General features: G+C 38.5%; 1 protein-coding gene across 1 annotated transcript; it reads right to left on the minus strand.

Moving 5' to 3' along the window:
• Positions 1-1,576: 1,576 nt before the first annotated feature.
• Positions 1,577-13,173, minus strand: LOC131332003 (KH domain-containing protein HEN4-like). The gene is made up of 9 exons (XM_058366013.1): positions 13,021-13,173; positions 6,216-6,925; positions 5,221-5,601; positions 4,338-4,592; positions 3,777-4,112; positions 3,462-3,541; positions 3,221-3,332; positions 2,039-2,195; positions 1,577-1,858 (listed from the first exon to the last, which is right to left on the minus strand). Exons 2-8 carry the CDS (start codon positions 6,903-6,905, stop codon positions 2,052-2,054), a joined length of 1,998 nt encoding a protein of 665 aa, XP_058221996.1. The 5' UTR covers positions 6,906-6,925; positions 13,021-13,173; the 3' UTR covers positions 1,577-1,858; positions 2,039-2,051.
• Between the last annotated feature and the right edge of the window lie 2,737 nt (positions 13,174-15,910).

A 15,910-nucleotide genomic window follows, 5' to 3' on the forward strand; every position in this document is an offset into this window, starting at 1 on the left:
CCTAAACTTCTGCTAACTTGTTAGGCACAACTTCTGTATCTACTTGTGAACAAAAAAACTTCAATATTTGAAGGTAAAAAAGCAAATAATCTGAAAATTATGTCTTGATACTTTCGGCTTTCCGTTTTTGGCAAAATCTGCTCTTAGTTTTTGGCCTGGGGTTTTTTGCAACACAAAAGGGACAATCTAGGGATGGCAACGGGGTAGGGTACGGATCGGCACCCCGATCCCCACTGGGGGTATTAGGTAAAGAACCAAACCCGCCTCTCGATGAGGATCGGGGTTTCCCTGAACATACCCTATCCAAACCAAAAAATATGAGAAGTCAAGAATAAAACTAAATTGATATTTCTATTTAGAAGTACCATCTCAATTGATATTTTGAGGATATTAAGTAGTTAATTGATAAGATTTCCTAATTAAAGAGGCAATTACTTGCATATATAACTATACTCAAGGAGTCAAGAATTCAATATTTCTTTTCGCCTCGGGTTGATAAGATTTCTTAGTTTTTGTAGCCTGCAGAGAATTTTACCAGAGTATTCTTCCTGATTTTTTGGTGGTTGAAAATACGTGACAGAATGGTCATAGACTCAGAGATCATAATGGTCTAACCCAGCTTAGAAATGTACAAAGTAAATTACAAACTAAAAAGCCAACCAAAAGTAAGGAGCGAGCCAATTCATGGAGAAATTTTTAGGTGCCGAGCGGGCACCACGTGGTAGTACCCGTTAGCTATCCTAGCCGTCCAAATATATTTTGGACGGCCCAGATTTATTACCTTTCTCTCCCCTCACCCAACCACTCTCTCTCCCCTTTTTCTTTCTCTAAAATCCGGACCATCCAAAACACGTTCGGAAAGTTGAGATTGCTGACGGGGTACTACGTGTGTGGTACCCGCCCGGCACCGAAAAACTTGTCCGATTCATGAGATGTTTTCAGAAAATGAAAACATAAAACGAAGACAATACCAAGAGGAACAATCTCAAACTAAATTGCACCACTAGCATCTGGAACTTCACATTTCAACATAAGCAGGCTACCAATTATCCTTTCAAGAGCCCAAAGAACAAAAAACTATCCCATCAAAACATCACTGTAAAATGCACCGAGATATCAACCAAATTTCCCCAAAATTGGAATAACACGTACAATTATTTATCAATAACAATAAGTTATCCATAATAAAAATATTGCTGTCTTCCTGAATGCCGGATAATGAAAACAAAATTCTTTCAGCCTCTATTAAATGTCGGTAAGTTTTTTATGTCGTCTACCAAATTTCCCCAAAATTTGAACAAAAGCTGGCAACCAACCTTCCCCTTGGGAACACAGACTATAAACCAAACCATGTTATCAACCAAATTAACCCCATAAATTCTAAATACTACCAGATAAACAAATCGAAATTCTTTCTTCCCCTTTGTTGTGGGTAAGTATGCACTGCTCATAAGAACACCGACTATGCATAAGATATAAAGACGACCCAAGTCACACTAGACCAAGATAGGACCGGAAAAGGAGAGAAAACCACATAAACACACATGCACGTGAACATAAATAAGGAGACAAGTGATAAGTTCGAAATTCAGATTTGCTTCCCATGATTTTAAAATCTCATCCATTACAAACAAAGTCAATTATCATTCCGATTGCTTCCCCTTGTTCCTTACATTTGACAACAAGCGAAGATACATTTCACATACAGACGACTCTCGCAAATTTTCCAAGATTAATCTGCAAAGTTTCTGTGCTGCCCTAGGAATGTCCACAACTAAGTTCCAACTACTCGGAAATGACAAAAATTAGAAGTCCAACATTGCCCAGCCACCCTGTTCTTCAGTTGAGGTACCAAGTTCTAAACACCAAAAGTAAGTTTTTATGTATTAAGCTATTTCTTGCAAGTTGTAATAACAATTAAATTATTTAAGTGAGGAATATACTACCACCAAACTGCATGCGAAATACCAAACACACTATCACAGAAAGGTTTTCATTTTCATGGCCACATAGAACAAGAATAAAAATAAAGCCTTACCTCCATACAAAGATCAAGAAGCTTCCGTCTCACTAAGCACAAATGCTTGAATAAGACTTTGTGCAGCATGGGTTTGCTCAGGTGTGCCAGATATTGTAATCTTGGTTTCAGTTGCCCCAGGTTTGGGATCAGTGATGGTAACTTTAGCATCAGAAATCTGCAAGTGTGTCAAAATTTGCAACTTCCTTGATTAAGGGTATTACCAAAAACCAGATCAAAAGTAAAAGTAACATCAATATCAAGGTCGTGACTCGTGAGGACCAAGAATGTGTCCCTAAAGTGATTTGTTTGTTAATCAGCGAGGTTTTTACCCTCCAGCGTGTATATCCAGAAAGATTGCAAAATTGAAAAGACACTTCCACACCTTACATAAAGCAAGTGAAAAAAAAAAAATCCCAGTAGCAATCAAGGTGACAATAAGATGATCAAATCCAGTTCAAAAAACACAAATGATGATCCTTTGCTTATTTCCATATGTTGATTTAGTTTCTACTTATTTCCCTATGATCACCATGATTAATACTAATTCCTCTATTTTCGAGTATGGGGAAAAAAAATTCAGTACTGGAATTCCATTATAATAGAAAATATAATTAATTTTCCTATACTAATCCCTTTTGGGGCACTTCAAATACTACTTAATCTATTTATCAACCAGTAGAGGGTTTCAAGAACCAGTGTAAGAAAATCATTTCTGATAATGCACACATCTGGATTCCTTGACCTCCGTGTTTCAAATAAAGACATAAAAAAGAGGCAGACAGCAACATATTCTTTGGGATGTGAAGACCCGTATCAATGAGTTATTTTCATAGAAGAAAAAAATCACATCTGATTTCAACAAGAGAGTAAGGAAAAATAGATAATATTTGATTTTGATTCCTTGAACTCTGCATTGTACATAAGGATTTCTTTGTGTGCGCAAACAAAAAGGGGTAAATATACAACTTCCATGAAATGGAAAGATTACAATAATACTGAACAAAATTAAACATCAATAGTTTCTGCCCTAACAATGCTTGACCAAGCTCTTTGAAGAAACACTAGAACATTCCCACATGCAAATAAAGATTCAATAGAGTTTCAAACTCCGCAAAAGGTAATTTCAAGTAATGTGATTCACACACGCAAATAAGAGCACTTAAGAGAAGGACGAAAGACGATTAGCAGACGAAAAAATACCTCACGAATTCGTTTCAGACATCCACCATCCTCTCCATAAATAACAGGAACAACAGAACGAGGGACAACAACTTCCACAGTGGTGTTTGTGATTATTGCAAGATGACTTCCTCTGCATATAATAGATCAGATGTAAGTAATTTAATAAAATTCTAGACAGTAACATAATTCGAGCAAACAATTGGATAAGAAATATTAACGAGTCAAAAAGCTTGTATGAATAGCTCTACGAAGTACCGACCCTCCAAATCCAACCATCCTCCTTTGGGGAGCTCCTGGATATTCCGGCATGCCTAAAGGCCCACCACCTTCAGTTAGTCCCTACGACCCATTCAGGAAGATTAGTAAATTATCCACACACAAAAATGCACAAATGCATTGGGTAAATGGTATCTTTCCTATCTTTGAACACACTATTACACAATATGCTTCTCTCTCAAAAGATATTCCTACAGAAACCCCATCTGAAAACCCACGATGATAATTTTGGTATGCCGCAAACACTGCAAGAATAAAAAGAAAATGTTTTATGAGTGAGATAGTGAAGGATTGATACCTGAGGACCCCATGCTGAAGATGGATTTCTTTCTGAAATGTTATGGGGCATGCCCGGTCTGTGAATATTGTGCATAAATGGAGGGCGGTCATCATGTGGTTGAAAGCCCCCATGTGGAGGCATACCACCAAAAGCATCAAACTTATGAAATGGCGGTCCTAAATTCGAATGCATTCCTGGCGGTGAAATATCCCTTCCTCCATATGAAGGGAATGGAGGTGGTTGATCTGGAAAATGATGATCCATAGATGGAAATGCATCACGGAAGAAGTGATCCCGCAACCTAGAGGTTATATGCATAAGAGCATCTTGTACTGTTTCAAAATCTCCATTTACCTGTCAGAAAAGAGTCCCTGTTAAGCTAAAAGTGAAGACACAAGGCAGTAAAGGTTGCTATAACTAGGCAACACCCACTAAAAAAAGCACAAAATACAGTCATAACTAGTTTGGAGAGCACTCATAAAATATACAAAAGTTGAGAGGACAATTATAGAACATGATCTTTACTGTTGTGTATGCAAACAAGAACGGTCAAAAGAAGCAACGTGCCTGGAGCCATACCTGAACTACTTCTTCATTATTGGAAGCTCCCTTCGGAAGTTGATCCTTCCCCAGTATACGTATATGAGCCCCAGATAACTTCCTCATTTCGGTAATAACAGAACCAGCCTTCCCAAGAAGGCAACCTATTTGATGAGACGAGACAAGAAGTTTTGCTGTCACGGTATTCTCCTTGCTCTCCGGTGTAGCCCTTACTATTCTTGACACGACACGAAGGACTGCATCTTGTGCAGCTGATATTCTCTCTTCTGGGTGCTGTATTAGTTGTTTCAGACACAAATGTCAGCATTGTTTTCTTTTAACTGAACCAACCACCAAAATATTTCAGCCGGTGTAGAAAAGTTACATGGACTTATAGGCATCTTAAAGCATATCTAACAGCAACTCCAACCATTGTCTCTAAACTAAAAACCAAATGAAGTTTTCAATTAAAAAAAGTGCATGTAGAGAACACTAATATTCATCAGAACTCCAACCCTAATCTCTATTTTCAAAAGAACACAAACATTACCTCATTCCCACCAAAATTCCAAACAAGCAATTTCCAATTTTTGGCCAATGTAAATAATGTGGACTTCATTTTAAAGGTGTCATCAATATCTTGTTAATAGTAAGGTTAGTACCAATTCTCTAACAATTGGATTGAAAATATGATAGCATTATCATCACAAAACAGAAAAGTGAAAAGTAATGGAGACTCTTCTCTATTTTTAGAGTGCATCGTCACAAATAGAAACTCAAAAGGAGATCTCTATTCTAGAGATCAAATATAGACTTTGATTGGAGTTGTTTGTTCTCTGTTTTGGGGAGATAAAAAGCTTTGTTGGAGTTACACAAAGCAATTTGAAAGTGTTAAAAGCAATTTCAAAGAGTCAAACCGTACCGCAGGACCAGATATGACAATAATGCGGTCATCTGAATCAGACAAACGATCCTGAACTTTGATTTCACAACCAGACTCGTGCTGAAGTGACTTGACAATAGTTCCTCCTTTTCCAATTACGCCTCCTACCTTCTCCTCAGGGCACAGTAAACGGAAGGTCAGAATATCATCATGAGGGTTCATGTGGCCAGGAGCATGAGGAGGGAAAGGATAGTTTGGTGGTGGGTACACTTCTGGCCTAGAAAAATGATTGCCAAATGAATGAGATGATGGCCGGCCAGGATTGGCAGAAAAGGGGTCCTGATCACGAGGTGAATTCTCCAGAAGCTGCTGAGAAACAGATTGAAGAGCTTTCCTAACCGTATCCACTAACCCGGTAATCTGCACGAAGATTATAGATTACACTCTGTAAGAAATATTAACACCAACAAGTATTCCTTGTTAACGAGATATATTTTGATTATACTACTGTTATTAAGACTGATTGCTAAAACAGGTTGTATTTACACCTAAGCGCCCATCTAGGGGTGAGGTGTACTTTAAGAGCTAGGCACATATCCAACGAGTGGCAAGTCACTCAAATTAAAGCTAAAAACCTTCAACCAAACAGCTTGGATCCCAACATGAAATAAAGCTGCCAAGTGATTGCTGGTTTTATTTTTCAAACGCATCCTCATCTAACTGGAAAAATGAAGAAGAATTAGCGAAGAATAAAATCGTTGGCATATTAGTTTACCCTCAAATCTGGCACTCCAAGCTGAGGCTGGGCACCATGATGGTTTTCCCCTTTTTCTTTCTAAGATTTTCGATTGAATAAAAAATGATTTGCTTTCCCCTAAATTTTGACTCCAAGAAGCTTCATCCTCCACGCAACTGATGTGCACATCGAAATGACAGCAAAACTCAAATGCTTAACGTAGTCTAGTCTATTTGCCACCTAATGGCCCATGAAAAATGGATGAAATCCAAACTCACGAATGTATAACCAAAATTACCTGAAGCAGCTCATCATCAGGAGATGCACAGGGAGGCAGTTTGTCCCGAGGAAGAATACGGATCTGGGCCCCACTATCAGAGGCCATTTGCTTGATTACGCTGCCACTTTTTCCCAAAAGGCAGCCTACTTGACTGGAGAGCACAAGTAACCTCACAACAAATGTGGAAGACTTGTCACTCTCTCCATCCCCTCCATCTGTCTCTAATTCTCCTTCAACCATTCTTTCGAAAACAAGTAAAAGGGCTTTCTGAGCAGAAGACATTCCCTTTTCAGATTGTACATCTTCCACAGGAATGGATTGCTTATCTTCATCATCCTCATTTTGACCATTTGCATCATCAACCTCTTCAGCTTTGTTAGTGTCATCAACATCCTCCTTGCTCCGCTCAGCAGCAACTTCACTCTCTTTATCAGAACCTATTATAACAATTATTCTCTCATCACATCCAGCGACAGTTTCCTCAACTCTTATCTTTGCACCAGTTTCCTGACGTATTTGTGATATGATGCCGCCTCCTTTCCCAATAACACTGCCAATTTTTGAAACAAGGCAAAGTACACGAAAAACACAATTGCCACGAGAAACTTTCAATGGTAAATTTTGCGACTTGTGCCACTTCCCTTTACCATTTGGTTCTGTAAGCCTCCGATCATACTGTCTCTTGGAAGGCGTCAATTGAACTGACATTTCGAGAAATACTCCCAGACCTGTACAAATTGCGATCAATAGAAGAAACATCAAAATTGGGAGCCGTCTTAACAAAATATCTACAAGAATAAGAGCACCCCCCTCAAAGTTCTTTATCTGTGCTTTCGGGTTCTAAATTTGCGCCTGCCAATAGCCCCAGACTGAAAGCCCTACTATTGACAGGCATGGGAGACTGCATTCCTGATTTCTATCTCAGCCTAAGTGTCAGTAAAGTGTGAAATGTAAAAGTGGTGTCAAACAAGTGCTCAAAGGGTGTTAGTGTCTAAGACAAGACATCTCCTCCATCTAAGCCATATTTATTTAAGTCATACATAGATGGTTTCTAATTGTCTATGAAGTCTAATAAAGACGGACATTATTACCTACCATAACGAGATTAACTGAATTGATGTTGAATATTAACTTAAGTCTGAATAAATTATGACAGTTACCCTTTTCCTCTCTTGTAAGTTTGCTCTTCTAGTTCATATTCTTTTGATATCCCATCTTATTCTTGTTTCATAACAAACAAGCTTTTACCCATGTTCCTTTTAGTGGTGTATGATGAAGGAATGAGAGCTAAAAACGGAGATCAGCTACTTACCTTCCGAAAAACAATAGGGGGTTCTGAAGGAGAGTCTCATAGTTATTCATTGCGACTAGAATCTTGAGTGGGTAACGGAGGCAGGTGGGGAATAAAGGTGTGAACTGGTAATGGTACCAATGTGCGTACTGTTTTGGTCACTTGTATAGTACTTAGCAGTACCAGTACAGTTTGAGATATTTTTCTTCATTTATCATCATAAATGAAACATACGGAGTCAATCAGTCAAACTACAAAACAATTATGATGATACTACTACTAGGACATTATTCTTCACTAATTCAGTACCGTCATAACATCACTGATTCTTACATTTAGCATAATGAATTCAGTATTATTATGTAATATGCAAGACATAAGACTAGTTATTGAATGTTTTCAATTTTTTGGTCAAAATCAATATTGAATAAAAATACCCATCTTAAACGCAGTTGTCTGGTCCGCAAAACAAGGACTCAAAGATGATAAAAAATTTCAAGAAAATTCTCACTTTTTTTATAAATTGAAAAAAACTCATTGATATCTAGTAAATTGTAGTTAACCTTGTTTTGCAAATCAAACAAACATTTTGGGATGAGAGAGTATATGATTGACAAAACAATGAGAAATCCCACAAATACTATATATTTCTAGAGGAATGTTGGCAAAGACAAAAAGAGCTTCTTTATGTGTGTGTGTGTGTGTGAGAGAGAGAGAGAGAGCGCGCGCACCATCTTCGCATAAAGATTTCTTATTTTGATAAGACTTAGGAGTAATGGATGACGTGACATTTGTAAATTGACAAAACAATGAGAAATCCCACCAATACTATATATTTCTAGAGGAATGTTGGCAAAGACAAAAAGAGCTTCTTTATGTGTGTGTGTGTGTGTGAGAGAGAGAGAGAGAGAGAGAGAGAGCGCACCATCTTCGCATAAAGATTTCTTATTTTGATAAGACTTAGGAGTAATGGATGACGTGACATTTGTTAGCCAAATACATCAACCAAAGAAGTGTTCTAAAAGTAGGGATGGCAAAGTGAACCGAACCGATGGGTACCCGAACCGTAATCGAAATTTTTCCCCGAACCATAACTGAAAAATTCCCCGTGGGTATGGGTATGGTTGAGGCCTTGGATAACCAAACGGGTATCGTTCGGGTATGGTTTAGTAGATTCCCGAACCGATCCCCAACCGAACCGAACCGAAATATATATATATATATATATATATATATATATATATATATATATAGGAGTCCAGTGGTCGAAGTGCATATGTCATAAATTTAAGATTTAAGGGCCTGACGTGTGATAACCCTTTATTTATAATTAATTAGGGTTACAATTAATAGCACAAATTCATACCTCAAACCCACCCATCCTCTCCTCTACGTTGGAGAGAACCCCTCACGGCCTCACCGCTGCTCGTCCTCCCTCTCTGTCTGTCTCTCTCTCTCTCAGACATGAGACACTCCCCCCCAACCTGATCAGTTTCTCCGGAACAAAACTCAGGCGCTTATGAACTCGTTTATGTTTTAGCTTTCTGCGTATTCCTTCTGTTCATCTCCCTGCCAGGCCCGAATCTCTATAATTTGCCCCTCTTCTTCTCATCATATGTTAGGGGCTTGGGCTCGAAAGCCGGCCTTGTTCAACAAGCCCCTTTATTAGGTTGGTTGCTTGTTTCTACACAGATCGGAGGCTCCGGAGATCGGCCACTCCGGCGACGTCCAAACATACGTACTTCTCTCTCTCTTTGTTACTCCCCTTTCTTCTCTCATCGATTAGAACCCACCCACAAAACTTGAAATCGTTCAAAATTTTCAGATCTGCGCATCACAGTTGTCATTTGGTTCGGGTACCCAATTGGTTTAGGGATTACCCGAACCCCGAATGGTTCGGTTATGGTTTCTTGTTACTCTCCCCGTTCGGGTATCAGGGCGGATATGGGTAGGGGTTTAGTTTCGGGGATCGGGTACGGAATTCCTCATATCCGCCCTGAATGCCCCGATTGCCATCCCTATCTAAAAGTTGATTGCAAGAAACCTCAAAGCATGTTGCACCGATATGGATACAAGCAGGAGCAGAGTGTGGAGTGAGCAAAATAGGAAGAGACAGCCGGAACATGCAAGAAAACAAGTAAAAATTAAAGCAAAATAAACGAGCTTAGTAATAAACCTTAAACTTTTGAAATGTTCCCAATTCAAACCATCGGTTAAGCTCCATTTAAAGACTCTACTTTCTACTTCTACCACCACCATCACCATCAGCAGTGGCGAGCACCTATCCCACCGCCTGATCTCCATCTTTGACACCACTGGTTCATCCCTTTGCCCACCCATAAAACCACCAAACCCCTTGCCCCCAATATTGGCACCACCTAGAGAGAAGAAACATGCGACATCAAGGCTTTCGGAACCTTGCCCGGCAATTATACCCACCAATTTCCACCTCCTTTGAGAAAATTTGTAGCTGCTTCCATGGATTCAATGCCTCACATTAAATTTCAAATCTTTCTTTAAACAAAATCCAACCAAGGACAGAGCAGAGGGCGTGGTGCAGCCTCGCAGGTGGTTCAAATCATCTATAATTAACTTCTATTCGATATGTGTATATATCTAGGGCGTGGGCATAACTTGCGCATATGTAGAATCAAAAAATGTCAAAAATATGTGCTGCTATAAAGTGCTTCACCCTACAATAAACCTCTGAAAATCACGAAAATATAAAAGAGCAGAATCAGTAATTCTTCCCAGAAAGCAGCATGCAACAAAAGTAAGATCTTCACCCTATAAGGAGCCGGCAGAGGTGGCTCGGAGAGGGAGCTGCTGCAAGGGGACGAGAGGGATGCGCAACAGCAATTTTAGTTGCAGGTGAGGTTCGCCGGAGAGGGGGCTAAATGGGAGAGTAACTATGGATGACGGTGGTCTAATCTTTAGACTACCTACATGGTAGGTTTTAATAATGGGTGGTAGTAATAGGATCAATGGATGGTAAATTGTGGTTTTTATCAAGTGTGGTCAAGTTGGAAATTGAGGTTCCCTATCGACATAAAAGAGCTGAGGAAAGTATAACACATGCTTAAATATTAGATTGGTAAGGTAATTTACAAAAGGCGATGAAAATTGGAAGTGAAATCAAATTAGAAGATTGGAGTTCAGATTGATACAATTACAAAAGGAGGGTTTAATGAGTTACAAGGGTCAAACACCAGGGTCCTTTACCTAATTCTCACTAGATACTTATGTTGGAATGGTATGCGCCAGTACGACACGAGTAATAAATACGGGGGACATACTGACAAAGGAAGGCTGCTGCATAAAAATTCTCGGATCATGGAGGGTGGCGTTTTCCCCACTACACTAAAGCAATGGCACACTGGTTTGGAGGATAAAATTTATTGCCTCAAACCTCATTTATTAAAACTCAAATGAATCCAGAAAACATTAACGACTTAATCTCGCTAGACCATCATTAATCTAAATCCAATTCCTCTTTAACCTTTTCCATATCAAGCCCAAATCTCACATTCTACCCCACCAATTAGGTTCAACCGTTGCACAATTTAAAGCTGCAAAACATTCCACCTAGAACCCCATGCCGACACTTGGGTTCTCTTGGTGTTTTAATCTTCTCGATTTCATTTGCTTGGTTCTTATGGCAAGTGTCCATAATTGATAGGGGTTTCTTGGGTACTTAAGGTGTCAACCTTGTGCAATTGCGGTTTGATATGGCAATGAGTTAGCCAGGGCAACGAACCCCGGCCAGGGGACGAACCAGTTCAACTAGTGTATCTGTTTGCTACCAAATGACTAGTGAAATCAGGGCTCAGAATCGAGTTAGTCTTCCAACCCAAAAATTCTAGATTTCAACACAGCATAATGAGATTTTTCAAAAAAAAAAAAAAAACATATATTAAAACACATTAGTCTCTGAATTGTTCTGGAGTCCAAGTTTCAAGTCAAGAAATCTTCCATTTTTGCACGTTCAACACTCAATTTGTTGTCCGAGATGATTTAGTGCCTAAGTGGTATGCAATAAGCAAAGAAAAACGAAAATGAGGAGACTCTGACAATCCATAAGCACCATAACCCAACCAAATTCACTAAACCAAGCAAAACAATCCCATTTCCGAAACATACAATAGAGTCAACGGCTGAACAAAACAAATCGACACAAATTCTACACAAAGCACAACTTTAAAACCAATCTCCAGCCATTTTCAATTTCTTGCCACATACCTAGCTGCAACACACACACACACAAGGCTCGGTTTGGTTTGGTTTGTGATATGATCAATGACTGGTAAATTGTGTTTTTTATCAAGTGTGGTCAAGTGGGAAATTGAGGTTCCCTATCAACTAAAAATAGCTTATGAAAGTATAGCACATGCTGTAAACATTAAGATCTGTTAGGTAAGTTACAAAAAGCGATGAAATTGGAATAGAAATCAAATTAGAAGATAAGAGTTCAGATTGATACAATCACAAAAGGAGGGTTTAATGAGTTACAAGGGTCAAACACCAGGGTCCTTTACTAATTCTCACTAGATACTTATGTTGGAATTGTACGCGCCAGGACGTAACAATATCTATAAATACGGGAGAGATACCGACAAAGGAAGGAGGCTGCTGCAAATAAATTCCCCGATCATGGAGGGTGGTGTTTTCCCCACTACACACACTAAAGCAATGGGACACCAGTTTGGAGAATAAATTTATTGCCTCAAACCTCATTTATTAAAACTCAAATGAATCCAGAAAACATTAACGACTTAATCTCGCTAGACAGCATTACTCTAAATACAATTCCTCTTTAACCTTGTCCATATCAATCCCAAATCTCACACCAAATGCCACCCCACCAATAAGGTTCAACCGTTGCAGAATTTAAACCTGCAAAACATTCCAACCCCATTCCGACACTTGGGTTCTCGATTGGTGTTTTAATCTTCTGAATTTATTTTGCTTGGTTCTTACGGCAAGTTTCCAAAACTGACAAGGGTTTGTTTGGGTACTTAAGGTGTCAACGGTGTGTAATTGTGGTTTGATATGGTACTTAAGGTGCCACGGTACGAACCAGTTCGACTAGGGAAGGGTATCTGCTTGCTAGCAAATGACTAGAGAAATCAGGGCTCAGAATCGTGTTAGCTCTTCCAACGCAAAAACGTGATGAGTTTTTTCAAAAAAATAAAAATAAAAAACAAACATTAGTCTCTGAATTTTTCTGGAGTCCAAGTATCAAGTCAAAAAAACCTTCAGTTTTTGCGGGTTCGACACCCAATTCGTCATCTGAGATTCTGACATGATAAAGTGGTAAACAAAAAGCAAACAAAAAACGAAAATAACGTTTTTTCAAACAAGTTCAATGAGAGCAAGAAAAAGATAGCATTTTTACAACGTACAATGGAGTGAAGAACTGTAACACAATTAGATTGACACAAATTCCCCAAGAAAATCGACGCATACACATACATGTGGATATATAAACGTTTACAGCTAGAGAGAGAGAGAGAGAGAGAGAGAGAGACGTACGGTTTTTGTTCCCTTGGATTTTCGACTGAGAATCACTGTGTGGCTTTCTCCAGTCAGTGTATACACGAAGAAGAAGAAGAAGAAGAAAGGCAGGGCCCAGATTGTGAAATCAAACCCTCAGGATTAGGGTTTTTATATAGTAAAAAAAATGTTTCTGGGATTACTTACACCTTGCCCCCTGAACTATCACTTGTTGTTAAATTACCCTCTAAACTAGTATAAAGCTCTACGCTTGACCACCTTAAATTATACAAACTTGACATTAGCATTACGCCGTTAACGAAAAACAATGAAATTACTCATATCTCCATGATAAGGGATAAATGGAAAAGTAGGGATTTCTAGGTGAGGTACAATTACTACTACTTTTGCCAACCAAGTAGAGAGGATCGAGTGTGGTGGTAAGTGGGGATGCTTTTAGGACCCGATTGGATGTCGTATGAGTTTTGGGTGTATTATTTATGAAGGAGTGTAAGATAAGGGGTATTAGTTAAGAAGGAAAGGCTCACATTGATGTGACATTTATAGAAGGTGTATTAAAAAGTAGATGGTTTGGATGATGTATTAGAGAAGTGAGATAAAATAATACTTGATTTGGATAAAGGATAAATTAGAGATATAAAAAGGGCGTATGATGTAAAAAGTTGTCAATTGACTCTTTTGTCCTTGTACAGTATTAAATTAGATTGTTGATTAGATTAAATATTTAATTCCGAAATCGAACTTTTATTAATTTTTTTCACAAAAAATCAAAAGTAAATTAGTTAACTAATATAATAATTAATTATTTAATTTAAATATTAAAAAACGTTAGACATTTTGCACCTCATCACTCTTTCTCTTTTTTTATACCCCACCGATCCCCCCACTTTCTCGCCTTCTCCCATGGACGACGGTGGCGACTTTCAATTTTTTAGCACGAAGACCAGAAGACGGCGATCACATGACGGCGATCGTCCCCCCCTCTCTCCCACAAACAGTCAAAAAATCCGTTCGTCCCACAAGAAAAACAGGTACGTCTCTCTCTCTCTCTCTACATATACATACATATTTCGTGTGTTTTGTGGTGGTAGTGGTGGTGATCTGTTGTTGTTCTTCTTGATTCGTTGTTTGTTGTTGTTCTTTTTCTCGATTCGCTGTAGCTGGAAGAGAGAGAGCTGTTAGTGGAGGGGGATAATGAGGGGTAAAACAGTCCAAATTTGGGTGTATTAGGCCGGAGAAGCTATTGCAGGGCTCAGGGGTAGCAATAATTTAGTACCCCTTCCACTGGATTATGGTGTATTCGCGCAGAAAGGGGAGAGTTGAATACAGGTGAAAATAAGCTTGCCAAACCCAGCTAAAACTGTCCCATCACTTCTAAACCGGGTGTATTCCACAATACACCCACCCAAAGCTGCATCCAATCGGGCCCTTAGTGGCAAACACTGGGTTGTCAGGCCCTTATACAGCTTCAAATATTTGTATTTGTTGTACTAGTTTTTTTAGATTAATTTGAAAAAATTATATGGGATCGACCCATGTAAGCCCTTTGAATGTATAAGATTCTTAAAATTCTCATGTGTAAAAAATGCTCTTAAAAAAATTCCAAAGTTACCATCTATTTGTTGAGGCCGCACTTGCATGTAAAATTAGATGACGAATGTGTGTGTGCACACAAACTTTGTATTTTCATCAAACCTAATAAGTGACAATATATGCCAATAGAGTATACCTTTTTTTTTTTAAACGTAAAATACATGTTCGGGCACCTGTTAAGTACAAACTTCTGCTAGATCAAAAAAGAAAAGAACAAACTTTTGCGTCCGCCGCTAGATGTCGTAAGTCATCTCTTTAACCTAACCCATGTTTTCTCCACAAAGCTACAAAACCTAACCCATGTTTTCTCCACAAAGCTACAAATTATGCATATGGAGGAGGTCAACCTAAGTAACATGACAAAAGAAATAAAAGATCAGAGCAACAAATTTTTTTGTCAGATGTACGTGTGTGTATACCATTCGTGTCATTTTTCCTCTTGCTTTGAGAAAACGACAGTTTGACACTATTTTGGACTCTTTTAAGTGCTATTATGAACCTGAAAACTAACAGGAAGCCTAACATGAAGAGTTTAGATAGTTTAAGATGATCAAGTGTACGATTTTATGATTCAGATAATACTTTAATGCGTCGATTCTTCAGGATTTTACATTTGAATATTTTTTTACTCTGATGTTGAGAATATTTTATTCGTGGGATTTTTTGGGCCGTAACATTCAATTTACAAGTTTTAATGGGAAAAAATGAGCATTAGAATAGTATATATGTATAGTACAAAATACCAAAAATGTTGTTACCAAACCAAAGTAGTAGTGCTGAGGACACATAAAACTTGGCATAGTGAATTTCGAAAACCAAAATAAACAACTTTGATTCATTTTTGTTACTATACGAAGAATTAATGAATCACTTTACCTTTTAGGCAACGCCAACAACGTATCAGCGAGTACAAGTTTTTATTTGTTAATTTAGGTTAATATATACATTCACAGCATGCAGTTCTTGGGTATTATGAGTTAAAGCCACAACATGCTACGATGAGATTAATAAGCTCTACACAATTGCACTGTGTATTTGTGTTGTGTAAAGATCCGCTTAACAAATGTCACCTTAGCCCGTTGTTCTCTGCCCCACATGGACCTACCCTCATTTGATACTTCTTCCCTTTCTTCTTCCCAAACTTCGAAGCCTCCCTCTTCGCCTTCTGTTTACACCCATTTTTTGCCAAAATCAGAAAATGAATTTATGGGTTAAAAAGTGGCCTTGAAAGTCGGTCTATGGCCTTAAAAAGCCTTATAACTAGTTGCCCACAATATAGGGCCGGATTGGAAGCCATTGACTGAATTGAGTTTTG

The sequence above is a fragment of the Rhododendron vialii genome, chromosome 7a, assembly GCF_030253575.1.
Source record: "Rhododendron vialii isolate Sample 1 chromosome 7a, ASM3025357v1".
Taxonomy (NCBI): domain Eukaryota; kingdom Viridiplantae; phylum Streptophyta; class Magnoliopsida; order Ericales; family Ericaceae; genus Rhododendron; species Rhododendron vialii.

Excerpts from the sequence above, each read along its gene's own strand:
- LOC131332003 (XM_058366013.1), bottom strand. The coding sequence starts at position 6,905 with ATGTCAGTTCAATTGACGCCTTCCAAGAGACAGTATGATCGGAGGCTT. Across the intron at positions 4,113-4,337 it reads ATAATGAAGAAGTAGTTCAG|GTAAATGGAGATTTTGAAAC; the intron begins GTATGGCTCCAG and ends CTTTTCTGACAG. Across the intron at positions 3,542-3,776 it reads CTTCAGCATGGGGTCCTCAG|GGACTAACTGAAGGTGGTGG; the intron begins GTATCAATCCTT and ends AATGGGTCGTAG.